The sequence below is a fragment of the Lepidochelys kempii genome, chromosome 7 (assembly GCF_965140265.1).
Source record: "Lepidochelys kempii isolate rLepKem1 chromosome 7, rLepKem1.hap2, whole genome shotgun sequence".
NCBI lineage: Eukaryota > Metazoa > Chordata > Testudines > Cheloniidae > Lepidochelys > Lepidochelys kempii.
In genome coordinates, this window is record NC_133262.1 from 88,827,645 (window position 1) to 88,847,217 (window position 19,573).

The 19,573-nt window shown below is 41.7% G+C and overlaps 1 protein-coding gene across 11 annotated transcripts in view; it reads left to right on the plus strand.

Moving 5' to 3' along the window:
• Nucleotides 1-19,573, plus strand: part of PCDH15 (protocadherin related 15) — a 1,355,521-nt gene that overhangs the window by 1,069,218 nt on the left and 266,730 nt on the right. For all 11 annotated transcript variants that reach the window (XM_073353680.1, XM_073353679.1, XM_073353682.1 and 8 more), the window contains 2 exons: nucleotides 3,203-3,335; nucleotides 9,605-9,684. In XM_073353680.1, coding sequence (XP_073209781.1) covers nucleotides 3,203-3,335; nucleotides 9,605-9,684 — 213 coding nt within the window. The remainder of the gene's footprint in view (nucleotides 1-3,202; nucleotides 3,336-9,604; nucleotides 9,685-19,573) is intronic.

Below are 19,573 nucleotides of genomic sequence, written 5' to 3' on the forward strand. Positions count from 1 at the left end.
CGTACAAATCTCCTTGTATTTGTACATACATGCTAGCATACTTTAAAACAGTGCTGATGAGCAGTTGGTGTACACTGGCCCGGATACTGATCAATTTCTGTGTAGCCAGGGAGTCCTAAATGAGAAGGAGCCCCTCCCCCTTTGTGTAACTACTGAGGGTCCCCTCTCACCTGTGTTGCCTGAACTGAGGACTCCACAAGGGGATGAAGAGAGAAGACAGAAAATGAATCCAATCTCTCCAATGCCACTTTGGGAATGGTGTGGCTTTTCATAGCCCCCTATATGGGCAACGTGGCGTTCAGTAACCACTCTGGGCCAAAGAAGCTTGAAAGAGAACCTCTTTATTCAGTGACCAGTTCCATCTTTCTTTGCAGTTCCCCTCCCCCAGACCTCCTGTCTGGGAACCTATGCTGTTTAAAGGCACAGTTTCCAAAACCACATAATCTTTTCACAGCTAGAATCAAATAATAGTTAACAAACAACATTTATGTAACACAATTTTAAATACATGTAACCAACCTAGTTACAAACAATGGTCAATTAATCCCTCAGGTCTCTTGTACTGTCACTTGAACTTGCAGATCACCCTTGAAATATTAGAATCAACTGTTGTCAGGAAGCAGTAAGTCCATTTGTTCTGGCAGAATAATGTCCTGGGGGTTGGTTATCTTTACCTATTGTGGTTGTTGCCTAACTGAAACATTCTCAGGCAAAGCAACCAAACTTGATGCCTCTTATATCCCTTCCTAGTGGAAGTAATAGAAGGCATCATCTATTCCACCGCAGTAAATGTTCAGCTGGGATGACGATCTTATATGATATCTATGTTGTTTGCAACCATTGACTACTATCATAGATACACTATGTGATGTTCGTGAAGTGATTGCTGCTCTCAGGACTCCAAATCATGCTGCTCTTTTTGTTTAGCTTTATCTGCCTCTTTATACTTCTGCAAATCCCCGTTCCTCTGAGATCAGCATCTAACATTACAGTATTCTAGTTCTCAGAGATCTGTTAAAATGAATGAACACAAGTGACAAACCATGTTTTGCTGGTGCCCTCCTGTAGTTTAACAGTACTAAGTACATATGAGACTCTGCAGCCTTCTTCAATAGCTGCTTTATTATTTTAACATCACTTTCCATCATCCCATTGGATTGGAGATAATGGGGACTAGTAGTTACATGTCTAAACCCAATGTAATGAAGCAGAGAAACCATCTACCAGCACGGAAGGGGTTAAAGAGAGTCTTCAGGCTCAGCTAGCCCTGTCCTGTTATAGCTGCAGCTAATGTGAGCCCTGTAGAGGGGAAGAGGAGGAGATAACCCAGCTCAGTTCATGGCTGACTGGTGAAGAGGCAGGAGCTGGCTGCCTCCCCACCTGAGGAGAAGGATCACTAAACTGCCAGCTGAGTAAGTCATAAGGATGCAAGAACTGTCTTCCTGGCCAAAGGAGGCTGAGGAAGAGTCCTGAGAGCACCCTGTCTATGAGGAGCTCAGGTGACCAAAACATGGAGACCTTTTGGGGATTCCGAGCCCACCAAACTTACAGCTGCCTCACCCAGAAAAATCTGGGACCACAACAGGATGCCACCCAGGGTCTATGCGGGCACTACTAGAGAAAAGCCACCACAGCAACTTGGACTATAGGGGCCTGTGACGGGGCATGACTCACCTAGGAATTAGCTCTTCGCCCTCTTCTGGAGGTGTCTCGCCCACCCTCACCTCTGCTCCTGGACCCACATCACTCCCAGGACAATGGCGTCTTCTTCATGACAGTGACCTCCAGCTGTGCCACACTCCATGTTCTCCCCTCCCAGGGGACCTGCAATCTCTGCCCAGTCACTTCCCTCAGTGGTAACTGTAGTCCATTGTCCCAGGGCCGCTTCCCATGCAGCTCCAGCACCCTCTTCTGCCCTTACCTCAGGGTCTCAGCCTGCAGGCCCTAGCAGCCATCCAGAAGCTCTCTCTAGCTCCCCAGGCCCTGTTTGCAGTACTGAATTGTCCCAGGTGCTGGGGCTTCTTCACCCTTCTAGAAGCCTGGTCTTCTCCCCTCAAATTCCAGTCAGCTACTGACCTCTGTGCTGCCCTGCAGTCCTTTTTATATGAGCCTGCTGGGCCATGATTAGCTACTCCTCTCAGCCACTTTCTAATTGGCTGCCTCCAGCGCAACCTCCCTAGGGTTGCTTTTAACCTCTGTTCTGCCAGTGAGGGGCAGCCACCCCATCACAGGGCCATTTCCCAAACTGAAGGGACAGCAGTAGGAAGTAGTTCAGGGCCGTGGACGTAGACTCCCTGATGGGAGATCACCTACTTGGGTGTTGACTTACACAGGACCCTGGGCTGGGACCTGCTTCAGTTCCCCCTTTTGGCACTAGTAATAAGTGATTCATGGCCTCCCATAAAGATAGACATTAAACTTTTTACACCCATGGACTTAAGCGACAGCCTCCTCCTCTATTTCAGCATATATCGACACTCCATTTTTGGTAGTGCCGGTGACACACAAACTACTGGTCTTCAGTTTTGACCATACTGCTGTAGGGGGAATGTGCTAATACCCTTCTTGGAGGCATCCATGATCAACTTAGTTTTACTCTTACTGTCATGGTATCTCAGGACTAGGGCCTCTTTAGCTAACTCCTTCAGTTTTTCAAACGCTTTATTAAGATTTGCATCCCAAGATCATTAGACAATTTGCACAGTGGTGCTCTCAGGTTGCTGGTTTGGACAGCTAGATTAGTCATGAATTTCCCCAGTTCACCATTCTAAGGGATCTTTGTTTACCTTCCTTATCTGTTGAGGCAGGCATGCTGGATATGGCCTCTGCCTTACTGTGCTCTCCCTGCGTGTCTTGTGATGTTAAGTTCTCCCACGGGTATATTTTCCATTACATGGAATTTACATTTGTGTTTGTTTGGCTTTAACGCAGCACCTCTTGCTCTTTCCAGATTTGCCCAAAACCTCTGGTCATGCTCTTCTACTTCTTCAAGATGTTGATAGGTTGAGATGGGAGTCTGGGTCACTTCTGAGACAATGCAGGAAGAGGTGTGACTTGAAGAAGGATTTTAAACAGGAGAGAGAGGTTGTGTGACCTACAGGATTAAGGAGGACAGTCCATAGATACAGGAATTGTAGGTTACATTGCCATTCTGCTTTAAATTGATTTTGACCTGGATTTCGTTCTTTTTCTGTCGTTGCAGGAGCTCCATCACTACTGTTTACATTGAGGTACTTCCTCCAAACAATCAGAGCCCTCCCCGCTTTCCCCAGCAGATGTACAGTCTTGAAATCAGTGAGGCCATGAGAATTGGTGCCATTTTGTTAAACCTGCAGGTACAGAATACTTCAGTGTAAGCCTTTACACAGCTACTTCCGCTTATATGTGTGACACTCAGGGTCCTGTCCTCCTCTTGTAGAGGTGAAAGAGAGTCTGTGTGGATTAAAATCTATTCTGTAACAAAGATATAGCGCATAAGAAAATGCTGACTTGACATTTTTGTAACATTTCAGATTTCCATCATACCAAAATATTTTCATGCATAGCTTTTAACCAGCCTTCTGCTCAGAAGTGTGATAAAGAATAATAGACGATATTTAAACGTTTCATTGAATTTAATAATTGTGTGGGTTGTCAGCATGAAAGCCCTGGATATTGAAGGGCTTGTATTTATCCACCAGGCAGTTAACAGTGGGGGCAGTGGTTATGCAAACTTCCCTATAATGATTCATTAGTCTCAACACTTCTAAAAGTGAGAGAAAAATTTAGTTTCTGTGTCCACTGATTCTTTAGCCTCTCTGCTGATACTGCCAAAAAGGAGGCTAGTTGTGTTTATTGAATCTGCCCACTATGAAGTTCACTGACACTAACAGCTCATTGTTTCACATATATTATGGCTATTCAATTGTGTAATTACTTTCAGTCATTGCTGACGGGAGCTTGATATGAGCCAGTGACCCAGAGGCAAAATGTCCAATGTCCCAGTTAGATCCTCTGATGTCCAATAACTCAGGACATACTATGGCCAGAATCAACAAGATTTTCCAGATAGGAAGCTGAGAATCTTTTCTCTTTCTAGTGGTTTAAAATTCCTATTTCTGATCCTGAGCAGTCGTGTTATTGGACCACTGAACCTGTCAGTGGAAAAGGGCTTTATCTCTGAGGCATGTGATTTTGGGAGGTAATTCCACATTTAGGGAAGGAAGAAGGAAATGTGTCTCTATTTGACATTGGTGAGGCCTCATCTGGAGTACTGTGTCCAGTTTTGGGCCCCACACTTCAAGAAGGATGTGGATAAATTGGAGAGAGTCCAGCGAAGGGCAACAAAAATGATTAGGTGACTGGAACACATGAGTTATGAGGAGAGGCTGAGGGAGCTGGGATTGTTTAGCCTGCAGAAGAGAAGAATGAGGGGGGATTTGATAGCTGCTTTCAACTACCTGAAAGGGGGTTCCAAAGAGGATGGCTCTAGACTGTTCTCAATGGTAGCAGATGACAGAATGAGGAGTAATGGTCTCAAGTTGCAGTGGGGGAGGTTTAGATTGGATATTAGGAAAAACTTTTTCACTAAGAGGGTGGTGAAACACTGGAATGCGTTACCTAGGGAGGTGGTAGAATCTCCTTCCTTAGAGGTTTTTAAGGTCAGGCTTGACAAAGCCCTGGCTGGGATGATTTAACTGGGAATTGGTCCTGCTTCGAGCAGGGGGTTGGACTAGATGACCTTCTGGGGTCCCTTCCAACCCTGATATTCTATGATTCTATGTGTGTGTGTGTATGTTTTAAATTTCTGCTATTTGAAGGTGCTCAGAAGTTAGGAATGGAGTAGATAGATTAGTGGGCAGGGTGCAGCTGAGATGGTCCAAGATATATGTAAAATGCAATTTCATGTGGTCCTGAAGTTCCTTACATGACTTCAAAAGTTGTTACATGGTTATGTCACTACATATAGGCTATGGCTACACTATGAGCTATAGGTGTGATTCCCAGCTTGCGTACACATATGCTACCTCAGTGACACCGAGCGCAAATGATAGTCGTGTAGCCACTAAGTGGCACAGGCAGAGGAAGCAGCAGCATAGCTTCGCTGTGCTGAGTGCAAACCCGCCTCAAACCAGCAGGCGTGCGTATGTGTATGTGAGCTGGAAATCACACCTCTAGCTCATAGCGTGGATGTAGCTATATATTGTGTGTAGATAGAATACACTATGTGAAATCGTATTACATACTCACTTTGAGCCTGGTTCTCTACTCAGTTTGCTATTTTTAGGCTATTGTAGAATCAAGCCTTTGTAATAAATGCAGCACAAAACCATGAGTTTTTCAGTAAATCTGGGCTGGAGTTTTAAAAGAAGCCTAAAAGAGAGATGCATCCATAGCCCAATTGGATTTAGGCAACTAATTCTCTTAAGCTCATTTAAAAAACCTAGCCTGATTGTATTTATCCCAAATGGAGTTTGTGCTAACTGTTGTCATTTAGGGCTGTCAGACTATTAAAAAAATTGCAATTAATCACGAGATTAAAAAAATTGTTATGATTAATTGCAGTTTTAATCACACTGTTAAACAACAATAGAATACGAATTTAAATTTATTATAAATATTTTTGATTTTTTTCTACATTTTTGAAATATATTGATTTCAATTACAACACAAAATACAATATATACAGTGCTCATTTTCACACAAGTACTGTAGTACAATCTCTTTATCATGAAAGTGCAACTTTCAAATGTAGAATTATTAATATTTTACATAACTGCACTCAAAAACAAAACAAAGTAAAATTGAAGTGCCTACAAGTCGAACTATGAAGGGGCATAAGAATGTTTTCAGATCTGACTTGTATATACCTTTCAACCCCAGCTACAGCAATGCCATGCGAACACCTGTTCTTACTTTCAGATGACATAAATAAAAAGTGGGCAGCATTATCTCCCATAATTATAAACAAACTTTTTTGCCTTACCAATTGGCTGAAAAAGAAGTAGGACTGAGTGGACTTGTATGAGGTGATTTGAAAAATAATGAGTTGTAATAGAAATCAATATATTTGAAAATGTAGAAAAAACATTCAAAAATATTTATAATACATTTTAATTGTTATTCTGTTATTTAAAGTGTGATGAAATCTGTGATTAATCACAACTATTATTTTAATCAAGTTAATTTGTTTTGCGTTAATCGCATGCCTTAACTGCAATTAATTGACAGTCCTATTTGCATTGCTCGGACAATTTTGACCCAAGAACTCAGTCTGTAGTGAATGAGGCCCTCATACCATAGTCTGGTTACCTCAGCGGAATGCAGATAATCAAAGGAATAGAATCAGAGACAGTGGACTAGATCATCAACTGGTATAAATAGCATAATCCAATAGAACTCCACTGAGTGAAGCTAATCAATGAAGTCAGTGCCAGAGCTATGATAGTCATCAGAGGATATGGCTCTGTATGTTTTCCATTTTCAGTAAATTTACTGAAAATAGATTATCTAAACCAGAATGAAATAGAGGAATTTTAACTGAGTCTAATTAATGCACATGCATGGGGAAACTTTCTATTAAACAGTGTGCTGAACCACTGACAAAAGATTAGCATAATTAGAGGTGGTTAAACAGACACAAACACCCACACTGAGAGAGGACAAATAATTTAGCCCAACACTGAAAGTTATCTTTTGGCACTTTTTTACTGCCTGTAGTGAGTTTTAGAATTACACAGCCCAACTCTTCTGGATAATTTTCATAGCCAATCATAAGCTAGTTGTCTCTGAAAGCATTAAAATAAGGGAGCCAGCAGCAGGCTGAATCAGGAATAGGCAATAAACTGGCAGCTGCTCTACTGCTGGAATATGCAATCCTTGAGATTCAGGTTATCTTGTAGGTAGCAAAGCCTTAGTTAGTTTTAGGATATTGGATAATGCAAACACAGTTTTGGAAAAGTAAATAAAGTGTTGAAATGAACATTGTACTTTTCCCAAAGTTTCCAAATTAATTTTCAATATTTGTTTGTAAATGTTGCATTGTAATATCAGGTTTTGTACTCAGAAATTTAAAAGAAGTCTTTATTTAATCTAGTTAAAATTGTCTTTAGGAAAACATGTCAGGCCTAAATTACATTTATGGAGATGGGGTGTTATTAGCCATGTCAAAGGGGACATGAAAGAGTCATGGTCCTTGAATCCCTTCTCACTGACCTGGTCAGCTCTGGAGGGGAGCATTTAGATGGGGTAGCTAGCCATCGCCACTTTCCTATTACGTACCAGAGATCCCCAGATATTATCATTAAGAATATTTTGAAAAGAGCATAAAACATTCCAATTATTAAAGAACAATGCTTTGAAAAGTAAAAAAACCCACCTTATTATAATATACATTCAAATTATAACTTTGTATTGTATATCCTGCCACACAGTATGGCATATGTGTAATATATTATTTTATATATTGAATTCAAATAAGATATTGCAATATTTAAGCAAAATATTTAATTGTTAAATCACACGTATATCTAATAAAATTTGTCTGAAGTCTGTTAGTCTTGAACATGTGTCATTTCCATTGAGATCAAGGAGACTGCTTGTGATTTTAAAGGTTAAGCACATGCATAATTGTTTGTAGGATTGAGACCTTGTTTTGTTTGGTAGAATGGAAGTGAGAAGTATTGGAAACAAAAAAACTCATTTTAAATCCTTGTTCATTTAATTCACTTTTGTTGATTTTTGACACAAGAGTATGATGACAATAACCAGGAAAGACCAGCTTCTTTTGAGAGCAAGTTCTTAATTTTTTTCCTGAACTCTGTGACTCCTAAGGCCTTGCAATGTATTTCAACCCATCATAAGTAATCCTCGATATTTGAGATATACCCAATAGCTACATACACTTAAAAATTCCAATTTGTTGGAAATTCTAATTGTCAGTTCCTTCTATTAACACACAGATGAAGGAAGTTCCAATTTATTTTTGCATGCTAATTCCACATATTTTAAAATGTACCCAGTTGATTACAACTGGTATTTTAATAGCAACAATCAAGATTACCTTAAGTAAAGTAGCAATAAATAATCCCCACTGTGTTATTTGGTAAATAAGACTGTGTTTATTGCATGCCTAGAAGCTGTTTATTACTTCATATTCTGCCAGCCATTGTTGATTAAAGCTTAAGTATGCAAATGTTCTCATTTTCTTGAGATTTCGATAAACAGGAATAGAGCAATTACCATGTTCCTGAGGTGTGCTTTACAAGCAGGCAGTAATTCTCTAGGGGTGGCAAAATGGGTGCATTTAATTGATCTTGAAATATACAGGTGTCAAAATACAATTTTATTTAATCAGCTGATCCAAATTTAGAGAGAGATGATTTTTATTTGGTTGTGAGTCTTCAGTTTTCTTTGTGTTTTTACACGATGTACTTATTTGAATTTAATTGATTAAGATCATACATAATTTATTTTGCTATTACCTGTGCATTTTAATGAAGCAAATATGAACCTACCAAATCAGTGATAAATGCATTTCCAAGTTATTGGGGAGAGGGGGAGTGTCTTTGTTTTGCTTTGTTTTGTGAGAGTCTGGATTCAGGAAGAGAAGCTGCCAATGTTGCAAATTTGATTGACAATCAGGATAGTGAATTTGTCAACCATGATGGAGAAAGTGAGAGGGAAATATAAAGGTTCTGAAAAGTAACAGAAAAACAGTGACAGTTAAGAGATGTGACCCCAGACAGAGGGAAAGATGTTAGGTGTGTGTAGAGAGAGATTTAAGACTCATCAATATAAAAATGATGTTAGAGACCATGGAAATGAATTGAATATTAGAGTGTCTTAAAAATGTGGGGTTTTCTGCGACAATTTTTGTCAAATAATTTTTTCCCATTTTTTGTTTAAAAAAATGAAATTTTATTGTCCAGCTCTAGACATGGAGATGAGTGTAGAGGAGACAAAGGATAGACCTCTGAGAACACCAAATGAAGTGAAAGAGAATGAAGTGGATCCACCAGAACTAAGGTTGAAGAAGCAGTCAGCAACACAGGCAAAGAACCTGCTTCTTATCCTGATCTTCCGCGAACCTGAAAGAAAAGTCAGAGAGGTTGTGATTCAGGGGTGAGAGTCAGTAAGAGGAACATCAGCAAAACAATTGAGAAAGATGGCAAACAAAACAATCAGAAAGTAAAGTATCTGGATGAGAAGAATAGGGGAAAGGTCCTGTCCTGAGGGTTGTCAGGGAAATGTCAGGATTTGGTCCAATCAGAATATATTTGCACAGCCCTTAAAAATAATAGAAAACATAAGTACTTGAATACATCATACATTTCATGTGCTACTTGTTCATACTGGTGGTGGTAATTTGAAAGTGTATATTTAAAATAAAATATTTTCGTATGTGTTCAGAATATTGACATGATGCAACTGCATAGTAAATACCGCACATACAGCCATAGCTGATAAAATGGAAACAGTGAGCACTGATTCCTCTTGAAAAGATACTTAATACTTCAATGGGTTAATTTTGAAGGTTAATTTTACAGCATATAGATTGAACAGCACTAACCAGCTTTTTTATCATCTATGACTATAACATATTATTTTGATTGTTCTTCTGAAGGCCACGGATCGAGAAGGTGACCCAATAAGATACCACATCCAAAATGGAGATCCTCAACATGTTTTTAATCTCTCTGAAACGTAAGTGGAAAAACCATTAGAACTGAATTTTTAATACTTCTGTCAAATGAACATATAGATTGTGAGCAAGAGAAAGGACTCCTAATCAGAGGTGTTCAGCTGTTTGTTGTTCAGCTCTTAGCTGTTAATGAGAGCTCTCTCAATGGTACTGAGCTCTGAAATTTTACACAGGGGACTATTTATTTATTTTAAACATTTTACTAGCTAAAACCCATTGAGGTGGAAATGTTCCATTTACAAGAGTGACCTGGGATTAATTAGATGCCTTTAAAGATGTCAGCTTTTTCCTAATGAAAGGGATATTTTTACTTACTTTCTTGCTTTGAAAAATATTACTCTATAATGAAAAAGAAGATTTTTTGAGCTATTATTTTAAAACTAGATATTTCAGACACCAGCAAAATGGGAAACATTTAGCTTTTCCTAAGGTTGAAAACCTCCTTAATTTCAGTAAGAAGAGGATATATTATTAGATACAAGCACCAGATAGGGCCCCGCATTCTTTCAAGTGGCTGCAATTTACATCCTATCATTCCACCAAATGTCATTCCTATTCAAAGGGAAAGGAAGGGTAAGCTGACTTCCCCCTTGTAGAGAATGGGAAGAGGTGGGGTGGGAGGCAAAGAGGAAGCTTTCGTTAGGAGCTTATATGTTAATCTCATTTAATAGGGTTTAAGGAATAAGTGAGGAATTGCAGAGACTCCCTTAGATCAATGTGAATATACCAAAATAAAAGATGATAGATTCATAAAAGTTCAACCCCTTATGTTTGGATGGGATCAGCTAATCTAAATTTAATGTATTTTTATGGGCCCTTTACCTTGGTATCTAAGCACTGATAAAATTATGTAAAAAGCTGATTGGTAATGGGCTCCCTGATTGGCTACACCACCTGACTTCAACTCTGACCCTGGGCTCTTCCATTTTGCTCCCAACTTTGGTTCTGACCCTGGGTTTGGATTCCTGGCTATCAACTCTTGTACTAACCATGAGGCCTGACTCCTGCTCCAACTGCTAGGCATGTCTGTCTTGATTCCAGTCACTAACATCCTCCAAAGTGAGTGTTGGTTCTCAGAAGAAATGCCTACAAGGCTGTAACCTCTGGGAGCGGGCCTACATTGTTTTTGAAATAAACCCCTTAGGTGTGGCCATTAACTAACTTCATCTTCCGCTACCATGGTTTCAATGTACATATGTGTGAGGGTAGTCATTGCTGGGACAAGCATTTATCAAAAATGTCGGCTTTTATTATGACTGTAGTCTAAACTCTACTGGCAGACAGTTCCAAAGTTGGTGTCACTTGCTGCACAACACTCGGTCCTCAGTACCTAAGGGTTTGTCTCCACTGCAATAAAAGACCCATGGACGTGGTCACAGCCGGCCTGGGTCAGTTGACTTAGGCTCACAGGGCTCAGGGTGTGGGGCTATAAAATAGCAGTGTAGATGTTTGGGCTCTAAGACCCCCTCAATGGGAATGGGTCTCAGAGGGTGGGCTCTAGTCCGAGCCCGAATATCTACACTGTTGTTTTTAGCCCTGCAGCCTGAACACCGCTAACCTGAGTCAGCTGACCCAGGCTCTGAGATTTGGTGCCACAGGTTTTTTATTGCAGGTACCCTAAGAGTCATATTCTGTGTGTCTTCAGCTGCATTGTCCCTGTTGGACACAAATCGATTTAAGATATTCATGACATCAATTCATTGAAGATTTTTTGCATTTAAGACCAAGACTAAGATTTTGAATTCAGTCAGGAAATAAATTAGGAGATAGTGGAATTCATGGAAAAGTAGTGTGTTGTGCTCTCATCATCATCAATCATCATCATTAGCATCTTATTATTATTATTGTTTCTCAATATTACTCATAGGGATATTTTGTTTTGTTTTAAACAAATACTCTTAATGACATACAAGATATTTAAGCATAAAAAGGGAAAAGCTACTGTTTAACATTTATCCCCAATAAATCCTGGCCACAAATCAACTCTGTAGGTTTGGGTACTCAGGTATTTTGTTTAAACCTCTGCAGAATTCCAGCATTTTAGTTGTTCGAATGCACTTGTTTTTCTTTGACTTACCTTAACATTTTTGCTCTGCCTGAGAGCGCTGTCTTCTGGAGGTCACCGATTGTGATGTCTTCCACTCCTGTCGTGTTCTTAAGATCTCATTCGTACCCTTAAGGTTCACATCAAGTGTTCCAATAATCACTGGGATCATCTTTGTTCTAGTTTTCATAATAGTTTCACTTTCATAATTCACTATCTTCTCTTCTTTTTTCATTTTTATGTTTCTGTCTGCTGATATGGCACCTCAATTCATATGGTGGTGTTTGTCTTCTTTCTACAACAACTATCTGTCCCATTTGCCTGCAATGTGACAATTGCCAGATGCCATAGAATCTTAACCTCCTCAAGCATGCTTTCAATTTAGTGTTTGTAATACTGCATGGTTCTTTTAAATGCATACTTGCCACAGAGGCTCCAGTGTAGAAACTTGGTAGCCTCATTTTGTCTGTTCATATAGTCTCTCCAAGCTGGCTCCTACAGGCACCCAACACTTCAGTTTCTAGTATTTTATTTTATTTCATTTCATTTTATTTTATTTTATTTTATTACCATAGCACTTAGGAGCCCCAGTTATGGACTAGGACTCATTGCGCTAGGCATTGTACAAATATAGGAAAAAAAGATACAAATATAGGACAAAAAGGCAGTCCATGCTCCAGACAGCTTAGTTGCTTGGGTGATTGGCTGTGCATCCCACACAAGCAACAACTTCTGTACCAGTTATATAGAGTCTCTCGTACAATGATAAAAGTGGCTGGGTCCTTAGAGAGGAAAAGATGTGCTTTCCTAGCCATCTTAAGATAGAAGGCAATCCACACAACTGTAACCATCTGTGTACAAGAATAGTGAGAAGAAAAGGAATACTTGTGGCACCTTAGAGACTAACAAATTTATTTGAGCATAAGCTTTCGTGAGCTACAGCTCACTTCATCAGATGCATTCAGTGGAAAATACAGTGTCCAGGAAGTGGATCTCTTGTGTGGACTGGTCCAGGCTGAGGTTAACACTACCATGCTAATAAGCGATGGTCACATAAACACCTACTGAACAGAAACAGAAACCTACTGACTGCTATTCCTACCTACATGCCTCCAGCTTTCATCCAGACCACACCACACGATCCATTGTCTACAGCCAAGCTCTACGATGCAACCACATTTGCTCCAACCCCTCAGACAGAGACAAACACCTACAAGATCTCTATCAAGCGTTCTTACAACTGCAATACCCACCTGCTGAAGTGAAGAAACAAATTGACAGAGCCAGAAGAGTACCCAGAAGTCACCTACTACAGGACAGGCCCAACAAAGAAAATAACAGAACGCCACTAGCCATCACCTCAGCCCCCAACTAAAACCTCTCCAACGCATCATCAAGGATCTACAACCTATCCTGAAGGACGACCCATCACTCTCACAAATCTTGGGAGACAGGCCAGTCCTTGCTTACAGACAGCCCCTCAACCTGAAGCAAATACTCACCAGCAACCACACAACAGAACCACTAACCCAGGAACCTATCCTTGCAACAAAGCCCGTTGCCAACTGTGTCCACATATCTATTCAGGGGACACCATCATAGGGCCTAATCACATCAGTCACACTATCAGAGGCTCGTTCACCTGCACATCTACCAATGTGATATATGTCATCATGTGCCAGCAATACCCCTCTGCCATGTACATTGGTCAAACTGGACAGTCTCTACATAAAAGAATAAATGGACACAAATCAGACGTCAAGAATTATAACATTCAAAAACCAGTCAGAGAACACTTCAATCTCTTTGGTCACTTGATTACAGACCTAAAAGTGGCAATTCTTCAACAAAAAGACTTCAAAAACAGACTCCAACGAGAAACTGCTGAATTGGAATTAATTTGCAAACTGGATACAATTAACTTAGGCTTGACTAGAGACTGGGAGTGGATGGGTCATTACACAAAGTAAAAGTATTTCCTCATGTTTGTTCCCCTACCCCACCCCCACTGTTCCTCAGACATTCTTGTTAACTGCTGGAAATGGCCCACCTTGATTATCACTACAAAAGGTTCTTCCATTCACCCCCCCCCCCCGCTCTCCTGCTGGTAATAGCTCACCTTAAGTGATCACTCTCATTAGAGTGTGTATGGTAACACCCATTGTTTCGTGTTCTCTGTGTATATAAATCTCCCCACTGTATTTTCCACTGCATGCATCCGATGAAGTGAGCTATAGCTCACGAAAGCTTATGCTCAAATAAATTTGTTAGTCTCTAAGGTGCCACAAGTACTCCTTTTCTTTTTGCGAATACAGACTAACACGGCTGCTACTCTGAAAAGAAAAGTGAGGACTCCAGTATGGTCACTACGTTTTTCCATCTTTCATGGTGTGTGGTCTGTTGTTAGAGTATTGTCAAGTTTCTTGAAGAATATCCGCCTTTGTACCATCATCACTTCTGACTTTTCTGGACTGAGTATGAGCTAAGTTCTCTTTGTCGATCCACTGATTTTTTCTAGGCATTGAGACATCTTGTTCAGAAAATGGATTGGTGGTGAGGAAACATATAGTTAGTGTTATCTACATGTTCTTGGCATAGGAGTGGCATCTCACAGCCTCTTATAAATATTCATAGATTTTAAGGCCAGAATCATTATCATCTAGTCTGACCTCCTTCATAACATAGGCCACATCACCCACTAATTCAGTGAAACCAGATTGATTGATATAGAATCTATCTTTTAGAAAGGACATCCAATCTTGATTTGTTCTGCCAAGTCAAATGCTATTTGATTGTAGTGGAGTACTAGCACAATATAGGACTAGCACCATGTCCTTGCGATTGTTCCAATAATCTTTTTATTTTTCCAGGAATTTACATTAGATACTTTTCTTAAGAACCCAGATGCACTTAGGGCCCAAGCCAAAGACCATTGAAATTACTTGAAAGACTCCAATTTATTTTAATTGGAGAAGGATGAGGCCCTTAAATAGGAAGCTTTTTCATATGTTTCAATTTACATAATTGTGTGGAAGCTTGAAAGCTTGTTTCTCACACCAACAGAAGTTGGTCCAGTAAAAGACATTACCTCACCCCGTTTGTCTCTCTAATCTAGGTAATTGTTACAGAGTGTGAGTAGCCTAAGACTGACTCACCACTATGTGCCCTTTGGAAGAATCCCCACATGGGGTAACTTGATGAGGTAATAGTTTAAGTACTAAGTGATCAGCTAATTAATTGGATGATTCTGCTTATTAACTGGAAACAGTTGAAAGAGAGACAGTGTGAGACAGAGGGAGTGAAGAAAGCTGGAAAGAAGGGTTAGGGTACGTCTACACTGGCAAAGTTACAGCACCGGCAGTTAAAGCGCCATTCAGAGAGCGCAGAAGGAAAACTGCTGTTGTGTGTTCACACTGACAGCTGCCTGTGCAATAATGAGTCCACACTTGCAGCACTTGCAGAGCTATTCAAATTAGTGCACTCTGGGCAGCTATCCCACAGAGCACCTCTTTCTCTTTTGTCTCTAAGATTTGTGGGAAGGCGGAGGGGGTTGCAGGGCATCCTGTGTCCAATCCCAATTCCCCATGATGCATTGCTTTGCATCCCAGCAATCCCTGTGCTTCCATCCACATTTGGCGCCATCTTTCAACGGTTTGTGTACTGCGTGCCCTGCCTCTTTCGGGCTGCAGGAATGGATCCCGAACTGTGGACCAGTATGCTGCTCACTCTGACCAACACGTCACGAGTGGCAGTGGAGTTATTCCTTACACTGCAAAGGCAAAAGGAGTGCGACATTGATCTCACCACAAGTAGTAGCTACGACACAAGATTGCTTGTGGCATTCATGGAGGTGCTGACCATAGTGGAACGCAGCTTTTGGGCTCAGGAAACAAGCACTGAGTGGTGGGATCACATCTGGGATGATGAGCAGTGGCTGCAGAACTTTCACATAAGGAAAGCCACATTCATGATGAGCTCGCCCCAGCCCTGTGGCACAAGGACATGAGAATGAGAACTGCCCTGTCGCTGGAGAAGTGTGTGACGATTGCACTGTGGAAGCTGGCTACTCCAGACTGCTACCAATCTGTAGCTAACCAGTTAGGAGTGGGAAAGTTGACTGCTGGAGTTGTGTTGATGGAAGTGTGCTGGACCATTAATCACATCCTGCTCTGAGAGACCATGACTCTGGGCAATGTGCATGACATTTTGGATGGCTTTGCACTCATGGGCTTCCCTAACTGCGGAGGAGCGATAGCTGGCACACACATTCAGATTCTGGCACCAGACCACATAGTCAAAGAGTACATTATTCGCAAGGCGTATTTCTCAATGGTTCTCCAGGCACTTGTGGATCACCGTGGGTGTTTCACAGACATTAACACAGGCTAGTCTGGAAAGGTGCATGACACACACATCTTTCAGAACACTGGCTTGTTCAAGAAGCTGCAAGCAGGGACTTTCTTCCCGGACCAGAAGGTCACCATTGGGGAAGTCGAAATGCCCATTGTGATCCTGGGAGACCTCGCCTACCCCATGAAGCCATACATGGGGCAACTTGACCGCAGCAGGGAGTGATTCAACAAGAAGCTGAGCAAGTGCAGAATGACTGCTGAGTGTGCATTTGGCAGTTTAAAAGCCCGCTGGTGATGCCTGTATGGGAAGCTAGACATGGCCGATGATAATATTCCTATGCTTATAGCCGCTGGCTGTACACTCCATAATATTTGTGAAGGGAAAGGTGAAAGCTTCACTCAGGGCTGGACTGCAGAGGCTCAGTGGCTGGAGGCTGAGTTTGAACAGCCAGAGACCAGGGCTATTAGAGGGGTGCAGCACAGGGCCATAAGGAACAGGGATGCCTTGAGGCAGCAATTTGAAGCTGAAAGCCACTAATATTTGTTGCTATGCTTGGGAGTGCAGTGCTTGTAATACTAGGAGGTGATTGGTGCACATGATGCAAGAAGGGGCCTTAACATAATTGTATGTTGCTTTGCAGTGCTCTTTTTGCTTTCACTTAATAGAACTAAAGATTGCTTTCAAACAAACACAATTCTTTTATTAAAACACAACAACTGGAGGAGACAGTCAAACAAACAAATTCATCAGCAGGGCGGGGGTTGGGGGATGGGGGAAGGGAAGGTCTCAAGAGGAGGAGGTGTCCCGAGACGGCTTCAGATGTGTGTGTGTCCAGAGATCATACCCAACCTTCTCCTTTGGAGTACGATGCAGCGGGTGCTGTACTTCAGCGGGTCCAAACTGAAGAGGGATGAGTGTTGAGTGCAGTGGGTAGTGGAGTCCACACTGCTGGACTGGGAGGAGGGAGGAATGGAATGCTGCAGGTAGAAAGTGGAGTCAGGAGGTGGATAACAATGTGCTGGCAATGTGGAGGGGGCAGGCGTGGCACATGGGAAAGAGTTTTGTGACAGTGGCTGCAGGGGAGGGGCGGGTGCAGAGCTGCTCAGTTTGAAGAGCTAGTATCACCTGGAGCATGTCCACTTGGCACTCCATAACATTTAAGAGCCACTCCGTGGCTTCTTTCTGGTGTGCCACGTTCTCCTTTCGGTCCCTCTTCTCACTGTCCCACCACTCCTTCAATTCCTGTTTCTTGGCGGTGGAGTGCATCATAACCTCAAGGAGAAAGTCCTCCTTAGTTGTCCTTGGCCGCTTTCTAATTCTGGGCAGCCTTTCTGCCACTGATAACAAAGAGGGAGCCACAAGACCCCCAAAATGGTGAGTAGCCGCAGGAGCAGGGTAAATCACTGTTCCCGGACCCTGATGTACACTGGGCATGTGGCTCTTGGGTAGAGCCAGCACTGTAGCAGGGCCTGATAATCATTCCTGTCCTCACACTTTCCACAGGAGGTGATCATTATGGAACATATCTTGCTGCTGAGGGTGAGCAGGGAATCAAGGGAGGGTCTTCTCCAAACCTGCAGCTTCCACCCTGGCCTCTATGCGGCTCACCTGTGTGCAGCAGTGGTGCTCTCCCCCACCCCCCTTAATGGCAAAGTGGTAAGGGAAAATTACCATTAATGGGGCAAGAAACAAAGCAGCTCTGCCGAGGAACCTGAGGCAGCAGATTGCCCAGTATCTTCTTGAGAGTTTCCTGGAGATCTCAGAAGGAGATTCCCATGAAGTGAGGGAGTCTATCAACAGCCTGTTCTGCCACTCAGACTAGGCAAGCAGTGGGAGACAAGGCTGCTTTCTCCAACCCTCCTGCCCCCAACAACTCGCTTCAGCAATTCCCAAAATCAGATCCACTTACCAGGGGCCTCCTCTCCTGTTTGTGCTTCACCAAGATCCGACAGCTGTGACTGGCTAGGCTCTTCTGGGGTAGAAAAGAGCTCCTGACTGCATGCATCGCTGGCCTATGAGTCATCCTCTGCCTCTGAGTCCCCCTGCCCCTCTTCATCCACACCTCTATGCCTTTTGACTGGGTGGTTTTTTTAGAGCACTACAACTGCACAGTTTCTAAACACTAAGTGGCTTGGCAGTGCGTACACCTCTGGAGTTACAGCACAGAAAGCTGCTGCACTGCGCAGAAATTTGCCAGTGTAGGCAGGGCCTTAGAGAAGCCCAGGATCTCACAGAGGAGTGATCTTTTCTCTTCTGTTCTGCATGTTTGCAATAGGTAAAGATTTGGGGGAAATATCTAGTTATGCTGGGGGGAAAAATATTTATAAAGCACATTATAAATAAAACACCTAGTGTTGAACTTGCAACTGGAATACATAAGGATTGTTTGCAGTGAGAATCCAGGGTGAGGGAACCCCATTCTGTGACTCCAGAAGTGGTAGAGTCCCTTAGTGCTAATATCAATTAACCCGTTTTTAACTGTGTACAGTATATCTCCTTTAGCATTCAAATCACTAACTAGATAATGCCTCGTTCTGAAGACTGACATAGTAGCCTTTTTAATTAAGCTTCAGTTCTGTCTCCTCTGACAAAATCTGAATCTTATCTGAGGTAATTAGGAACTTCATTAGCTCCCCATGAAAAGTGATGAATATTTGACTAAAGCCCAAGGAATGATAATGGAATACATGAAACAGAAATGCATACAGTCCATTTGACCCTGAGTACAACACAATATCTCATAATTAAACCATTTCTTCAAGTATGTTCAGTTATCTACATAGCTTATCTAGAAAAGACTTATTACAAATGTTACAGGGATAAGAAGAGACTGCTTGGAATAGGTTTCAGAGTAGCAGCCATGTTAGTCTATATCCACAAAAAGAACAGGAGTACATGGGGCACCTTAGAGACTAACAAATTTATTTGAGTATAAGCTTTCATGGGCTACAGCCCACTTCATCGGATACATGCAGTGGAAAATACAGTAGGATGATTTTATATACACAGAGAACATGAAATAATGGGTGTTATCATACACACTATAACGAGAGTGATCAGTTAAGGTGAGCTATTACCAGCAGGAGAGAGAAAAAAAAAGACTTTTGTAGTGATAATCAAGATGGGCCATTTCCAGCAGTTGACAAGAACATGGGAGGAACAGTGGGGGGCATAAACACGGGGAAATAGGTTTACTTTGTGTAATGACCATCCACTCCCAGTCTTTATTCAAGCCTAATTTAATGGTGTCTAGTTTGCAAATTAATTCCAATTTAGCAGTCTCTCATTGGAGTCTGTTTTTAGGTTTTTTTGTTGTAATATTGCAACTCTTAGGTGTGTAATCGAGTGACCAGAGAGATTGAAGTGTTCTCCGACTGGTTTTTGAATGTTATAATTCTTGACGTCTGATTTGTGTCCATTATTCTTTTACGTAGAGACTGTCTGGTTTGGCCAATGTACATGGCAGAGGGCTGTAGCCCACGAAAGCTTATGCT